Source organism: Lontra canadensis, unplaced genomic scaffold (genome assembly GCF_010015895.1).
Source record: "Lontra canadensis isolate GAN:19392208 unplaced genomic scaffold, GSC_riverotter_1.0 scaffold206, whole genome shotgun sequence".
NCBI lineage: Eukaryota > Metazoa > Chordata > Mammalia > Carnivora > Mustelidae > Lontra > Lontra canadensis.
The window spans coordinates 1,107,072-1,124,455 of NW_022631200.1; the positions used below are offsets into that span (position 1 = coordinate 1,107,072).

Sequence of the window (17,384 nt, forward strand, 5' to 3'; positions counted from 1 at the left end):
ATTGGGACAGTGGGAAGATTAACGTGTTGAAACAAGCAACTGTCCTGTAGACATATGAATGGTCCAGAAATGCTGAGCATGCAATGGAAAAAGGAATGACTTCCATAGCATTAAACAATTTACAACATGATATACAGTTTGTAAGATACAAAATAAAGTTTTTTTTTAAGATGTTATTTATTTGTTTGACAGACAGAGATCACAAGTAGGCAGAGAGGCAGGCAGAGAGAGAGGGGGAAGCAGGCTCCCTGCTGAGCAGAGAGCCCGATGCGGGGCTCGATCCCAGGACCCCGGGATCATGACCTGAGCTGAAGGCAGAGGCTTTAACCCACTGAGCCACCCAGGCGCTCCCAAAATAAAGTTTTGCAGAGATGAATGAATTTGCATGAACTATCTCAGAGCTTCTCCTTGGAGGGGAGAATTGCAATGAGAACCACAGGGCAGAGACAAATCACGGAAGAGAGGGATGGCCTCGATACAGGTGTGCATGTGCTAGGCCAGAAGAAGTCGATTACTCAGCTCCCAGCACCCACGCTCCAACTAGAAAAATACATTTTCTTCCAAGTTCAAGTTTTCCTGTTTGAATGGGACTAAGGCTGCCGCACCTGTTTCTCAGCCTTGGGTGAGGATCAAACAAAATAGTGCCTGAAAAGTGAGTAAGTAGGATTTCAAAGAGATATTTGCACTCCCAGTGTATCTCAGTCTCAGAACCTCCTGAATGATCCAACCCAGTGGTTCTCGACTGGCCATGAGCCTCCCAGAAGCACAGGACAGCCTGCTCCCACTCCAGCAGTCACCTGGTTCCAGATGTCAACAGAGCCGAGGTTGGGACACCCTGATCTGACCCCTAACATTTCTCCAGTCTCAGCTTTATGGTCCTTGATTCCAGCCACACTAACCACTTCCCACCTACATGAAAATGCCAAGCTCTTCACCTCTCCAGGCTTTGGGTCCTGCTGAACCTGCCGGTCTTCCATGAATATTTCTTGTGAGCAGATATCATCTCAAATGTCCTCCCCCAAGGAAAGCTCCATGAAACTGTTCTGCTAAGGAGGTCCATCAGGTAACAGCCCATCTCAGTGCCCGGCCGGCTTGGGCTGGTGACAGAAGATAAAGGAGCTTCTGTGAGCTTGTGTGCAAGTCATTCTACTGAGGGGATGGCTACAGCCTGATGAGCCTCATGTGGGAAAAGCCAGGCTGATGAGGGAAGGGGGGAGAGGCTGCTGCGTCCTCATCACATTCTGTGTCTCCGCTCCAGCCCCTACGGCTTCCCTCCTGGGCTACCGAGCTCTGGACGGGCTGAAGGACCATGTCCGCACCCCTGTCTGCCCTTCTCTGTCTTGGTGAGTCCTGAGGGTTGGTCTGGGAAATGCTGAGGGATAGGCAGTGGGCTATGAGACTAAGAATGTTAAAAAAATTGCATCAGAAAAGAATTTCAGGGCAATGGGTGACCTGTGAGGGCCCCTTCATTGGTGGGTTGGGAAAACTGGGACCCAGGGAGGTGGTGTTTGTCTGTTACTTCATTCTAGTCTCTTGCTGGGTGGGTCAGGAAATAAACAGGTCTTCCAGTTTTGGCTGAAAATTTGTCTCTGTATACCAGTCTTCAAATTTTATTTATCTATCTATACATTCATTCATTAATTCATTCATTTATATTTTTAATGTGGACTTGGTGACATCAGGACTAGATAACAGATTTGCCAGCAAACCTCACGGCATAGGAACAAATAATCCTGCCGTTTGCAACAATTCGGGTGAGCCCCGAGGCCATGACGCCAAGTGGCATAAGCCAGATGCAGAAAGAAAATATCACACAGTCTCGCTTACATGCAGAATCTAGAAAGGTTGGACTCATGAAGGTAGAGAGCAGACTGGTGGTTGCCAGAGTCTGGGGGTGTTGCACGTGGGAAACGGGGAGGTAGGGGGACAGAGAACAACCTTCTGATTGTAAGATGAGTGAGTTCTGGGGATCTAATGCACAGAAGAGTGATTAAGGCAACAATACTGTAGAAACTTGCTGACAGAGTAGATCTTATGCATTTTCACCAAAACAAACCAAACCAAACCAAAAATCAAAACAACCTATGTGAGCCCGGTGGTAGGTATTCAGGAGGGCATGGACTGCAGGGAGCGCTGGGTGTTACACGCAGACAATGAATCATGGAACCATGCATCAGAAGCTAATGACGTACTGTATGACTAACATAACACAATACAAAATAAATAAAAACAAAAAATAAAAATCAAAAATCAAAACAACCTATGTGAGGCGGGGGACGGGTTAATTAGCTTGATTATGTTGATCACCTGACAGTGTGCATGTCCGTCAGATCACAACGTTGGTCACCCTGGATATGCGGCTTCTCTTTGTCAACAGCACCTCAGCAAGTCTGCCGGAAGAGTCTCTCCTAGCGGGGTTGGTGATAGGTTCCTGTGTGCTTACTGCCTGCCCCCGTGAGGCCGGTCATGTGCCCAGTTCCCTCATTTATTCAGAAAAGCCTTATTGCTAAAAGGACAGAGGCTCAAGGGGCCAAGCAGGAAGGAACAGCTGTGCTATGGGGATAAGGAAACACGCCATGAGCACAGACCACCTGTCAGTCATTCATTAACACACTCATTGGCACCTACTGTGGGCTTGAGCCAATAACACCTTCTTGCAGAATATCTTAAATGTTCACACCAAAAAAAGAAATGGTAATTATGTGACAGGATGGAGGTGTTAGCTAATTAGCTAATATTAGCTAATTATGTAATAATAATTGGTTAATATTAGCTAATTCTGTGACAGAAATCACTTTGTGATATATAAATATCAAATCAACACACACACCTTGAATTTACATAACATTGTACATCAATTGTATATTGATAAAGCTAGGATAAAAAAGAGACTACATCCTGGACACAGCCCCCTTTTCAGAGAGGAGATAATTCTCTTTAGAGTTGTCCAAAGTGTGTGCATGGGGAGGGGTGTAAGGAATTCCTGGATGGCTTTTTTTTTTGTTTGTGTTATGTTAGTCACTATCATTAGTTTTAGCACATCATTAGTTTTTAAGTATATATTTTTCTTAAATTTTATTTATTTATTTGGCAGAGACATAGCGAGAGAGGGAACACAAGGAGGGGGAGTGGGAGAGGGAGAAGCCTGCTCCCCGCTGAGCAGAGAGCACGATGTGGGGCTTGATCCCAGGACCCTGGGATCACAACCTGAGCTGCAAGCAGACACTTAACGACTGAGCCATCCAGGGGCCATTAAATGTATGTTTTTTTTAAATCTCATTTAAAAAAATTTATTTTGTATTTTCAGTGTTCCAAGATCCATTGTTTAGGCACCACACTGAGTGCTCCATGCAATATGTGCCCTTCTTATTATTTTTTTGAAAGATTTTACTTATTTATTTGACACAGAGGGAGAGAGATCACAAGTAGGCAGAGAGGCAGGGAGAGAGGGGGAAGCAGGCTCTCTGTTGAGCAGAGAGCTCAATGTGGGGCTCGATCCCAGGACCTTGAGATCATGACCTGAGCTGAAGGCAGAGGCTTTAACCCACTGAGCCACCCAGGCGCCCCTATATGCCCTCCTTAATACCTACCACCAGGGTCTCCCAACTCCCTACCCCTTCCCTCCAAAGCCCCCAGTTTCTCAGAGTCCACAATCTCTCATGGTTTGTCTCCCCCTCTGATTCCCCCCAACTCACTTCTCTTCTCCTTCTCCTAATGTCCTCCATGCTATTTGTTATGCTCCACAAATAAGTGAAACCATATGGTAATTGACTCTCTCTGTTTGACTTATTTCACTCAGCATAATCTCTTCCAGTCCCGTCCACGTTGCTACAAAAGTTGCATATTCATCCTTTCTGATGGAGGCATCATACTCCATAGTGTATATGGACCACATCTTCCTTATGCATTCGTCCATTGAAGGGCATCTTGGTTCTTTCCACAGTTTGGTGACCGTGGCCATTGCTGCTATAAACATTGGGGTACAGATGGCCCTTCTTTTCACTACATCTGTATCTTTGGGGTCAATACCCAGTAGTGCAATTGCAGGGTCATAGAGAAGTTCTATTTTTAATTTCTTGAGGAATCTCCACACTGTTCTCCAAAGTGGCTGCACCAACTTGCATTCCCACCAACAGTGTAAGAGGATTCCCCTTTCTCCACATCCTCTCCAACACATGTTTCCTGTCCTGGTACTTTTGGCCATTCTAAGTGGTGTAAGGTGGTATTGCAATGTGGTTTTGATTTGAATCTCCCTGATGGCTAGTGATGATGAACATTTTTTCATGTGTCTGTTTGTTTGTTCTTCCCATTTTTTGACTTATCTGTTTTGTGTGTGTTGAGTTTGAGGAGTTCTTTATAGGTCTTGGATATCAGGCCTTTTCTGTAGTGTCACTTGCAAATATTTTCTCCCATTCCATGGGTTGCCTCTTTGTTTTGTTGACTGTTTCCTTTGCTGTGCAGAAGCTTTTGATCTTGATGAAGTCCTAAAATTTTTGCATTTCTTTCCTTTGCCTTTGGAGACATGTCTTGAAAGAAGTTGCTGTGGCCGATGTTAAAGAATTTACTGCCTAAGTTCTCCTCTAGGATTTTGATGGATTCCTTTAAAAAAAAAAAGATTATTTATTTATTTATTTATTTGAGAGAGAGAGATCATGAGTAAGAGTGCAGAAGCAGGCGGAACAGCAAAGGGAGAGGGAGAAGCAGTCTCCCCACTGAGCAGGATGTGGGCCTCGATCCCAGGATCCTGGGATCATGACCTGAGCTGAAGGCAGATGCTTAATGACTGAGCCACCCAGGTGTCCCAGTGGATTCCTGTCTCACACTGAAGTCTTTCATCCATTTCAAGTTTATCGTTGCATATGGTGTAAGAGAATGGTCAAGTTTCATTCTTCTACACATAGCTGTCCCATTTTCCTAGCACCATTTATTGAAGAGACTGTCTTTTTTCCATTGGCCATTCTTTCCTGCTTTGTCGAACATTATTTGACCATTGAGTTGAGGGTCCATATCTGGGCTCTCTACTCTGTTCCCCTGGTCTGTGTGTCTGTTTTTGTGCCAGAACCATGCTGTCTAGGTGATCACAGCTTTGTAATAAAGCTTGAAATCGGGCAACATGATGCCCCCAGCTTTGTTTTTCTTTTTCAACATCTCCTTGGCGATTCAGGGTCTCTTCTGTTTCCACGCAAATTTTAGGATTGTTTGCTCCAGCATTTTGAAAAATGTTTGTCTTTTAAAAAACTGTGGTAAAATAATAAACAGCATAAAATTTATCATTCGTGACAGTACATTCACAAGGCATACAGCCATCCTCTCTGCCTCATTCCAGGACACTGTCACCACTCCAGAAAGAAACCATACCCCTGACAATCAGCTCTCCATCCTGCTTCCCTCGCCCCTGGCAACCAGTAATCTCTCTGTATGCCTGCAGACTGACCTAGTGAGCAGGGTTCAGATACATAGAATTGTACAATATGCAGCCTTCTATGGCTGGCTGCCTTTGGTGCCTCAATTATGTGAGTGTGTGTCCTTAGAAAAGCGAAGACGAGAGAAAGTTACTGCCTGCAGAAGTGTCGTCACCCACCTTGCATTGAGAAGTGTGGGCTCGGAAGGTCCTAGCCTTTGGTGGTTTTCTTCTCTGCTCAGGGCTGTGTCTGGGGCAGGCGGTGGAAGCTCAGCAAGGTGAGTCCTTCCCCTGGAGTTCCGGGTCCCTCCTCTGGGCTCTGCCTGCACAAGGCCTGGGAGGGCGGGAGGAGTGGGGGGCCCCGGGAGGAGGGTCTGTTTGAAAGCGGCCCTCCACCAGGCTCCACTTCCCTTCCAGGCCTGCTGCCCAAGCCCTCCCTCCAGGCCCTGCCTAGCTCCCTAGTGCCGCTGAGGACGCCGGTTACCATCCGTTGCCAGGGGCCTCCGGACGTGGACCTGTACCGCCTAGAGAAGCTGAAGTCCGACCACTACCAGGACCAGTCTGTCTTCTTCATCCCGTCCATGGAGGAACGTTTCGCAGGGTGCTACCGCTGCTCCTACCAGAATGGGAGCCTCTGGTCTCCGCCCAGCGACCGGCTGGAGCTGGTCGCTACAGGTACCTGAAGGGGTGTGGGGGAACAGCTGCACCTATGGCCTGGGGGCTCCAGGAGGGTGAGGAGGGGGGTGACTCAGAGAATCCCGAGACCCAGGGGGCTGGGGTTGGGTGGGGATCTAAGTGCTAGCTACTTTCATAGGGGAGGTGCAGTGAGCATACGCAAGTGCTAGGTCAGCGCAATTCCTGCCTGCCTGCCTGCCCGCCTTTCTTTGTTCTCTCTCTCTCTCTCTTTCTTTCTTTTAGGATTTTATGTATTTATTTGACAGAAACACAGCAAGAGAGGGAACGCAAGCAGACATAGAGGGAGAGGGAGAAGCAGGATTCCTGCTGAGCAGGGAGCCTGATGTGGGGCTGGATCCCAGGACCCTGGGATCATGACCTGAGCTGAAGGCAGACGCTTAACCAACTGAGCCACCCAGGCACCCCAATGCAGGATCTTTCTAAAACAATCAAAATCAATGCAAAAACACCCACGCTGAACAAAGTATCACACTTTTAAGTCAAGACACAACAAGGCAGGGCCCTTTCAAGCTGTACCTGAGCCCCATGCCAAAGGCAACATGTTTACGCTCTATCCACATTCCAATGCCTCCTTTTTTACTTTTTTTTTTTTTTTTTTAAGATTTTATCTATTTGACAGAGAGAGAGAGAGCTCACAAATAGGCAGAGAGCCAGGCAGAGAGAGAGGGGGAAGCAGGCTCTCCACTGAGCAGATCCTGACATGGGGCTTGATCCCAGGACCCTGAGACCATGACCTGAGCCGAAGGCAGAGGCTTAACCCACTGAGCCACCCAGGCGCCCCTCTTTTTTACTTTTTGATGGAATAAAATGTTCTCGGCTTGTGCTTTTATTTCTAATGCATTTTCAAGTGGTTATTTTCCAGAGAGATTTTGAAAATATCATTGATGAGTTTGTTTCCCTAAGGCCAGGAGAGTAAAAGGATAATGAATTCTTTAAAATTTTTTTTTGTATGAATCAAATATTTAAACTTCCAATAATTTATGAATTTGAATAGCCTAGTTTAAAGTTTTTCAATTTTTCAATATGTTAATAGTGTGGAAAGAATTAACCATAAAAATGCATGAAAGCGTTTTGAGCCTTTTGCCTCTCCATGAGTCACAGCTGGAGTGTTTTTGTTTACAATCTTGGTTATTTTGTTCAGTGTGAATTATTTGAATTAATTTTGGTTTAAAAACTGCACTATAGCAGTTTGCTATCTTGTTACTACCGTCGTAGTTTGGGAGCTCCCTATGTATTAAGCAACTGTGCTACGTTGCTTCATTCAGTCATTCTCATTTTCTTTTTCTAAATTTAAATTCAATTAACCAACATGTAGTACATCATTAGTTCTTGACATAGTGTTCAACGATTCATTTTTACGGTAAAGAACACTGGGGCACAGTTAGAAGGGTGGATTTCTTTCCAGGATCACACAGCCCCTAAGGGACAGAACGAGGATCTGAGCCCAGGCACCGTGATAGGATCCTGGTTATGCTCCCTTAACCCTTTTGTGAGCTGGGGGCAGGGCGAGTGGGTTCTCTAAGGATGGATATACCTGGAAAGTTCCCTAGCTCTTAGGAGGTGGGGGGACCTGCCCACCCCCATGGCCAACATGCTGGCCACGGTCTTTAACACCAGAGCTCTCTTTTCTCCCAGGAGTTTATCTCAACAAGCCCTCGATCTCAGCCCAGCCCAGCGCAGCTGTGTCCCCAGGAGGGGAAGTCACTCTCCAGTGTCGAAGCCAATTCAGTTTTGACCAATTTGCTCTGTACAAGGAAGGGGACGCTGGGCCCCAGAAGGGATCTGAGAAGCAGTACGGGGCTGACTTCCCCATCACTGCAGTGACTGCCGCCCACAGTGGGACCTACCGATGCTACAGCTTTTCCAGCAAGCTGCCGTACCTGTGGTCGGCCCCCAGCGACCCCCTGGAGCTTGTGGTCACAGGTGAGGGAGCTGCAGACCAAGCCTTCCTTCTTCAGCTCTTGCACAGTGTGCTGAAGTTTCAGGGGAGGGCCAACACGTGTGAAGGAGGTGGGAAGCCAGGAGAGGCATGAAGCTTTGGAGGGTATATTAGTTGTCACAAATCACCACTAATCTAGTGGCTTAAAAAACCATAAATGTATTATTACCTTCCATTTCTGGAGGTCAGGTACCAAATGGGTCTCCCTGGGACAAAACAAAGGTGTCAGCTGGGTTACGTTCCTTCTGGAGGGCCCAGGGGGGAATCTGTCCTGTGCTTTCCCCTGATTTTAGAAGTGCCTGCACCCCTTGGCTCCCGCGGTCCCTTCCTTTATCACAAAAGCCCGCAACGCAGCAACGTAGCATCAGTCTCTCTGTCTCCCTGCCTCCTGCTTCCATGTTTAAGGACCCTGTGATGACACTGTGCCCACCTGGAAAATCCAGGCGCCCACCTGACACCCTCCCGTTTACCATGCAAGACGCCATATCCACAGGGCCTGGGGATTGGGACATGAGCATGTTTGCGAGGCTGTTACTTTATCTACTGCAGAGTATATAGAAATAGAAAAGAAATAAGAAAAAATAGTTCTTAATACCAGTGATAATGCCTTTTGTCTTGTCTAGATTTGAAACAAACACACAGCAGCAAAGAACTTATGGAAATTACTTTGAAAAATGCCACTATAATAGGAAGGAAACTTTGACTCTCTTTACATGCAAACACACTCTGTCTTTCTTATTTGCAATAGTCTAAGTACAAGGCCTTTCCACGCAACACTTGCTGCTAAATCCTTTACAGCAACTGATGTGATTTAAAAACCATTATTGATGTTTTCTGTTCACCACTGTTTTACTGCTATGTTCCTTCACAAGTATTGAAGCAAAGGAATTATTTAAAGTTCATTTTATTTTTTAAAAGATTAATTTACTTGAGAGAGAGAGAGAGAGAGAGAGAGCGCATACTGGGAGGGGCAGAGGGAGGGGGGAGAGAAAGTTTAGCAGACTCCGTGCTGAGCTCAGAGCCTGATGTGGGATGGACTGATGGCACCACGACTTGAACTGAAACCAAGAGTCAGATGCTCAACCCATGGCACCATCCAGGGGCGCCAAAGTTTATTTATTTATTTTTTATAATCTCTAAACCCATCATGGGGCTCAAACTCCTGACCCTGAGATCAAGAGTGGCATACTCTTCCTAGGGAGTCAGTGAGGCGCCCCAATGACTTATTTATTGAAAATGCCTCAATAGGGGCACCTGGGTGCCTCAGTTCTTTAACTGTCAGACTCTTGGTTTTAGCTCTGGTCATGATCTCAGGGTCATGAGATAGAGCCCTGCATGGGGCTCTGTGGTCAACATGGAGTCTGCCTGAGATTCTTTCCCCCCTCCTCTCCCTCCCACTTTGCCCTCCCCACCCTGCTTATGTACTCTCTAAAATTAAAAATGAATATTAAAAAAAACAAAATGGCACATATTGCATGGAGCACTGGCTGTGGTGCATACACAATGAATCTTGGAACACTGAAAAAATAAAGTAAAATTAAAAAAATGAAATGCCCCAGTATACAAAAGACTAATGACCTTATCCATCTCCCAGCAAAGGGAAAAGTCTTATCCTTTTGGTCTCCAGTGGATTAATATAGTACAGGGTAAAATGAAAATGTACTTGTATTCAGACTTATTTTTGTTGAAATCTAGCTAGTGAGGTCATTATACACTAGAAATGGCCTTCCATTCTGTTTTATTCAGGTACGGTTTCTAGACCTATAAGGTTACCCACTTTACGTGTCCATGGTACTCAGTGAGTTCACAGCATTGTGCAACCATCACCACAGCCCAGTCGGCCCATCTCCATCACCTCTGCAGGACCCCTGGCACCGGTTTGCCGTCATTTTCCGTTCAACCACAAACGACTTCCTATCTCTATCAGTCTGCCTCTTTGAGGAACTGCATATATATGGAGTCCTAGAACACGGGGTCTTTCGTGACTTGCTTCTCTCAGTCAGCCTCATGCTTTTGAGCTGTGTTTGCATTGTAGCCACTATCAGTCTTTCATTCTTACAGCATGCCTCTTTCAAAAGAGGACAACATAGTTCATAAAGAAACTGTGGTGCAGACACACAACGGACTATTATGCAGCCCCAAAGAGGAAGGCAATCCTGCCATGTGCTACAGTACAGATGAACCTGGAGAACGTCACACTTCGTGAAATAAAGCAGCCCCAAAAGGCCATATATCATCTGATTCCACTCCTGGGAGGCATTTGAAAGTCATCCAAGCCATAGAGGCAGAGAGTAGAAAGGGAATTACCAAAGGCTGATAGAGGGAAAAAGTGGAGTTAGTATTGTTTAATGGGCATAGAATTCCAGGTCTGCAGATGAAAAAGTTCTGAGATTTCTTGCACAACAATGTGAATGCACTTAATACTATTGAACTGTGCACTTAAAATGAATGTTAAAGATGGTACATATAATGTACATTTAAAGGACACATTTTTCTGCTGCAATACTCAGAGGCATTTTCTTGTAAATCCTGCTGTCTTTGCCCAACTCATGCTTCCTACCACATCTCTGAAGCCTGTCCCTGATCTGACAAGGGAGCACATCTGCATGTAGAACTGATTTGCTCCATATACTGGTCCCTCTGTGTCTACCTTTGTCCCCTTTAATGCAAAAAAATCAATTAATTGAGATATAATTGACATATAACATTGTATAAGATGTAGCACGTCTTGATTTGATACATTTATGTGTTGCAACATATCACCACTGGAGCATTAGCTAATACCTCCAACCTGTCACATAATTGCCATTGCTTTTTTTTTTTGTGGTGAGACCACCACAGACCTTGTCTCTTAGCAACTAAATCTGGAATATAGTGCGGTTGACCGTATGCTGTGCATTAATCTCTAGGACTTATTTGCATCTACTGGTTGCAAGTTTGTATATCTTTGCCTCTTTAGAATGTTTGCAGAACGATGGCAAGAGGAACCCCTTTACAGCAGGCTGTTAAAATCAGATGATTTTGCTCAAAGCCCATAGCACTCGCTCCTCTCGTCTCACCAAGCCCCTTCTCTACCTGTCTGCTTACCTGACCTGCTGATCTGCCCTCATCCACTCTGGCTTAGAACCATCAGCATCCCCCCATTAAATTGAAGACTAATTGACATATGGTGTATTAGTTTCAGGTGTGCAACATAGTGATTTGATATTTATATACATTGTGCAATGGTCACCGTGGATAAATCTAGTTACCGTCTGTGACCATACAAAGTGGTTACAATATTACTGACTACATCCCGTCTCCCGTCTTGCTTTCCCTCATATACTCAGGCTCACTGTGTCCTCAGGGACCTTGCACCTGCTGGGAGGCTTTCTCCAGATCTCATGGCTCAACCCACTGCTTCCTTCAAGCCTTCTATCAAAGGTCCCATTCTTGCCTCTCTGATGCTATTTGCCATCTTCTTTGCCCAATTTTTCTCCACGGCATCCACACCTGTGCATACATTGTTCTGACTTATGGTGTTTGTCACCTGTCTGCCCCCTGCATCCTGGAAGGTAAGCTCAAGACAGACATTTGCGTCCGTTTTCTTTTCTGCTGTATCCCCAGCACAGACAGTAGCTCCTGGCGTGTAATAGGAGCTGAACAGACAGTCTCCTATTTGAGTTGTACAATGCAGCGGTTTTTAGTAAATTTAGAGTTCTGTGGTCACCACCACAGTCCAGTTTTAGAACATCTCCACCACCATATCTCATCCTTCCTGCCCGCAGGCAGCCCCTCCCTTCCCCTCCCTCCAGCCCAAGGAAACCACTAATCTTCCTGCCTTTATAGATTTGTCTTTTTTTGGGTCCCTGCTCAATTATTGCTTCTTTAATTGAACATATTTCAAAAGTGTCTCTGCTGTGGCTGTGCTCTGCTGGGGACTTGAAACTCACTCTCTCTATGGTATCTTTTCCTTTACACACACACGTATTACACACACACACGTGATATGTACTTATAGTAATTAGAGCAAACAGGCTTAGAGAGTATCCAACACCACACTGTTGTCCCTGGGATATGCCAAATGAGTTAGAAGTACACAGTGCTGTTAGAACCTCGAAAGGCAGGCAGTTTGGGAACACCTCTCTGAGCAGCCAATGTTTGACCTTGCTCTTAGGGCAGAGTAAGAGATAAACAGGTAAGAGCGGTGGGACGGGCTGCAGGTGTGTGGGATTGCATGAGCAAATGTCCTGGGGTGAAAGGAGGTTGGCAGGTTGGTGTAACTACAAAGCTAGGGTGGTGGGGTTGGAAAGGGGCTGTGTTCTGTGACACAAGCATCACCCTTTCTCCCTACATGTATCCCATGGCTTCTGCCTTCTCATCTGCTTCCCAGGACTTAAGAGCCAGTTTTGCTCCTAGGGACAAAGTCAGGTGCACATCCCAGAGGTCCAGAAAGAGGAACAGAACTGAAGTTCAAAGAGCAGGGAGGGCAGCTGCAGAGATTGTCATTTTTAATTAGTCTCAGAATGTGCTCAGTGCTATTTAACACCCAGGACCGTCCAGTGATGTGAGCTTCTCTGTATTCATCTTCTAGGTGAGGAGACTGGGTTGCAGAATGCTTTTTTGTTTGCTCAGGACCCATAGCTAGCAGAGCACAGAACTCTCTCTTTTTATGATTTCCCAGGGACTTCTGTGACCCCCGCCTCGTTACCCATGGAACCACCTTCCTCTGTGACGGGTAAGTTCTGCAGGATTTATCCCAGTGTCTGGGGTATAGACCCACAGACCCCTTCTTTTCTTTCTCCCCTTTATCTAGATTTTTCTATTTAATTCCTTTGTCTCTTTCACAAATTTGATTTATTTAAAAAATCACTTATTTGTGTGTATAAAGAACATGGGTATAATAATATTAGATATTCATTACTGTGCTGCCCTATATCTCCACTTCTCTCCAGCCTTAGGGGGATGATTTATAATGTCTAATGTGGAAAAGAATAATCCAAGTGGCTTATAAAATCACAGATTCCTGGACGCTAGTTTTGAGTCTCTGATTCCATTGGCCATGGTTCTCAAACATTAGGGGGCCTGAGAATCACCTGGAGGTGATCCAGGCTTCTGGATCTCACCAGTTCCTGATTCAGAAGGTCTGGGGTGGGGTCCAGTTATGTTCATTTTTTGTTGTTGTTGTTGAAAAGATTTTATTTATTTGAGAGAGAAAGACTGAGAGAGATAGAGCATGCACAAGCAGGGGGAGCAGCAGGCGGGAAGAGAAACAGACTCCCTACTGAGCAAGGAGCCTAATGCTGGGCTTGGTCCCAGGACCCCGAGATCATGACCTGAGGCAAGGGCAGATGATTAACTGATTGAGCCACCCAGGGGCCCCCAGTTATGTTCATTTCTAACAAGTTTTCAGGTGACACTGAGGCTGCTGCTCTGGGATGTCACTTTGAGAAGGACTGCCCTAAATTTTGTGTGGGCCATCATATTCTCCCATTCTCAAAGCATCTTACTTGATTCTGGTGTATCACATACCAGCCTGTGCCTTAAGAAGTTGTGCATCAGTCTGTGACCTCGCCAACACTTCCTGTGTCACAGGGTAGACCCAAACCCTGAGGAACAGAAGCATGTTGAAAAGAGCCAAGTCGGACAAGAATGTGCTGACATGTGTGGTGGAGGGCAGTATGGAGGCTGTCTTGCCAAACGCACAATGCACGTGTGTATGTGTGCACACATGTGTGTGTGCATGTGTGTGTGTGTGCATGTATTTCTTTTTTTAAAATCATTTTTAAATTTATTTTCAGCATTACAGTATTCATTGTTTTTTGTACCACACCCAGTGCTCCATGCAATCCGTGCCCTCTCCAATACCCACCACCTGGTTCCCCCAACCTTGGAATTTTAAAACTTTTAATTTTGAGAGGTAGGTTCACAAGAAGTTGCAAAGGCAATGCAGAAGAATTCCGTATACCCTTTGCCTAGATTTCCCCAATGGCTACGTCTTGCATAATTACAGTACAACATAAAACCAGGGACCTGACATTGACGCGGTATTTGTACTTAGCTCTATGTGATTTATCGCAATTTATCATATGTGTAGATCCGTGTAACTGCCACGGCTCTCAAGATACAGAGCTCTTCCAACCCCACAAAGATATCCCTCCCGCTACCCCTTTATGATTATATTTACCCTCTCCCCTCCCACCATTTCTACCCCCTGCAAGTACTAATTTGTTCTATTGAATTTCATCATTTTGACAATGTTATATATACATGGAAAGGTTCACCTATCATGTAATGTTTTGGGATTGACTTTTCTCACTCAGCACAATGCCCTTGAGATGCATCCAAGTTATTGTGTGTTATCAACAATGTGTTCCTTTTTATGACTGCATAGTATTCCATAGTAGATACTTCCTCATGTTTAATATAAATTCAAATAAAAATTTATGTATTATTATTTTTTTGAGAGAGAGAGAGAGCAAGAGTATGCAGATGTGAGGTGGGGAGTGGCAGAGAGAGAGAGAGAGAGAGAGAGAGAGAGAGAGAGAATATCTTAAGCAAGCACCACAGTCAGTGCAGAGCCCCATGTAGGGCTTCACCTCAGAACCATGAGAGCATCACTTGAGCAGAAGCCAAGAGTTGGATGCGTAATGGACTGAACCATCCAGGTGCCCCTCAAACAACAATTTATTAATGAGGCTCACAGGAAGAGAAATAACATAGAGCAAACAATATCTAAGTTCTCACTTTACTACAGATTCCTGAGCACAAGCTAGGCTTTGATGAACTGGTTCCATCACAGAAAGGTCCACCAAGATTGTCCCCATCCTTAATAGGAGCTACATATTTATAGGTTGAGGGGTTTTAGGAAATGTTTTGGTGCCCATGTAACTAGGGGGGTCCCTGGTTAAGAAAATGGCCTTAGCAGGGAGGGGATTCTCTTGTGTTTAGAGGCTGGTTACTGAGAACTGAGCTTGCACACATTTCCTGGTCCACTACTTACTTTTTAAACTGAGATAAGTCACATACCATGAAAATCATCATAGCCAGCAGAATGGCAGTAACAGTAATGAATAATAATAATAATACACAACTAGAGGGGTTGTTGAGAATGTGGAGAAACAGGAGCCCTCATGCATTGCTGGTGGGAATGAAACATGGGATCATTGCTGTGGAAAAATGATTCAGCATTTCCTCAAAAGAATTATTCTGTGACTGTATCAAAATTGCCATAGGACCCAGCTATTCCATTGTAGCTATGTGCTCCCCCGCAAAATGAACAAATCAAAAAATGTATGTTTATACGAAAACAGGTACATAAATGTTCATAGCAACATTATCCACAGTAGCACCAAAGAGGAAATAACGTTGGTCCATCAGTGGATGAATGGATCCATTTCTTTCTTTTTTTTTAAACATTTTTTTAAATTTATTTTCAGCATAACAGTATTCATTGTTTTTGTACCACACCCAGTGCTCCATGCAATCCGTGCCCTCTCTAATACCCACCAACTGGTTGCCCCAACCTCCCACCCCCCAAACTCTTCAAACCCTTCAGATTGTTTTTCAGAGTCCATAGTCTCTCATGGTTCACCTCCCCTTCCAATTTCCCCCAACTCCCTTCCCCTAACTCCCATGTCCTCCATGCTATTTGTTATGCTCCACAAATAAGTGAAACCATATGATAATTGACTCTCTCTGCTTGACTTATTTCACTCAGCATAATCTCTTCCAGTCCCATCCATGTTGCTACAAAAGTTGGGTATTCATCCTTTCTGATGGAGGCATAATACTTCATAGTGTATATGGACCACATCTTCCTTATGCATTCGTCCATTTAAGGGCATCTTGGTTCTTTCCACAGTTTGGTGACCGTGGCCATTGTGGCTATAAACATTGGGATACAGATGGCCCTTCTTTTCACTACATCTGTATCTTTGGGGTAAATACCCAGGAGTGCAATGGCAGGGTCATAGGGAAGTTCTATTTTTAATTTCTTGAGGAATCTCCACACTGTTCTCCAAAGAGGTTTCACCCACTTGCATATCCACCAACAGTGTAAGAGGGTTGCCCTTTCTCCACATCCTCTCCAACACATGTTGTTTCCTGTCTTGCTAATTTTGGCCATTCTAACTGGTGTAAGGTGATATCTCAATGTGGTTTTAATTTGAATCTCCCTGATGGCTAGTGATGATGAACATTTTTTCATGTGTCTGATAAGCCATTTGTATGTCTTCATTGGAGAAGTGTCTGTTCATATCTTCTGCCCATTTTTTGATATGATTGTCTGTTTTGTGTGTGTTGAGTTTGAGGAGTTCTTTATAGATCCTGGATATCAATCTTTTGTCTGTAGTGTCATTTGGAAATATCTTCTCCCATTCCGTGGGTTGCCTCTTTGTTTTGTTGACTGTTTCCTTTGCTGTGCAGAAGCTTTTGATTTTGATGAAGTCCCAAAAGTTTATTTTGGCTTTTGTTTCCTTTGCCTTTGGAGACCTATCTTGAAAGAAGTTGCTGTGGCTGATATCGAAGAGATTACTGCCTATGTTCTCCTCTAGGATTCTGATGGATTCCTGTCTCACATTGAGGTCTTTTATCCATTTTGAGTTTATCTTTGTGTATGGTGTAAGAGAATGGTCGAGATTGAAGCAGTGATCAAAAACCTCCCAAAAAACAACAGCCCAGGACCTGATGGATTCCCTGGGGAATTCTACCAAACTTCCAAAGAAGAAATAACACCTATTCTCCTGAAGCTGTTTCAAAAAATTGAAGCAGAAGGAAAACTTCCAGACTCTGTCTATGAAGCTAGCATTACCCTGATCCCCAAACCAGGCAAAGACCCTACCAAAAAGGAGAATTTCAGACCAATATCACTAATGAATATGGATGCTAAGATTCTCAACAAGATCCTAGCAAACAGGATCCAACAGCACATTAAAAAGATTATCCACCATGACCAGGTGGGATGCATCCCTGGGCTACAAGGATGGTTCAACATTAGCAAATCAATCAATGTGATAGAAAAAATCAATAAGAGAAGAGAGAAGAACCACGTGGTCCTCTCAATTGATGCAGAAAAAGCATTTGACAAAATCCAGCATCCGTTCCTGATTAAAACGCTTCAAAGTATAGGGATAGAGGGAACATTCCTGAACTTCATCAAATCTATCTATGAACCACCCACAGCAAATATCATCCTCAATGGGAAAAAGCTTGCAGCCTTCCCTTTGAGATCAGGTACACGACAAGGATGCCCACTCTCACCACTCTTGTTCAACATAGTATTAAAAGTCCTAGCAACAGCAATCAGACAACAAAGAGAAATAAAAGGTATCCAAATTGGCAATGAAGAAGTCAAACTCTCTCTCTTCA

The 17,384-nt window shown here is 44.6% G+C and overlaps 1 protein-coding gene across 3 annotated transcripts; it reads left to right on the top strand.

Annotated features, from left to right (window-relative positions):
• The first annotated feature begins 1,259 nt into the window (after positions 1-1,259).
• Positions 1,260-12,860, top strand: GP6 (glycoprotein VI platelet). 3 transcript variants are annotated; one of them, XM_032848683.1, is made up of 5 exons: positions 1,260-1,343; positions 5,644-5,679; positions 5,819-6,076; positions 7,733-8,020; positions 12,700-12,860. In XM_032848683.1, exons 1-5 carry the CDS (start codon positions 1,310-1,312, stop codon positions 12,843-12,845), a joined length of 762 nt encoding a protein of 253 aa, XP_032704574.1. In that variant the 5' UTR covers positions 1,260-1,309; the 3' UTR covers positions 12,846-12,860. The 3 variants fall into 3 exon arrangements, with proteins under 3 accessions (XP_032704574.1, XP_032704576.1, XP_032704575.1); XM_032848685.1 differs by lacking the exon at positions 12,700-12,860 and adding an exon at positions 10,098-10,216; XM_032848684.1 differs by lacking the exon at positions 5,644-5,679.
• The last annotated feature ends 4,524 nt before the right edge of the window (positions 12,861-17,384 follow it).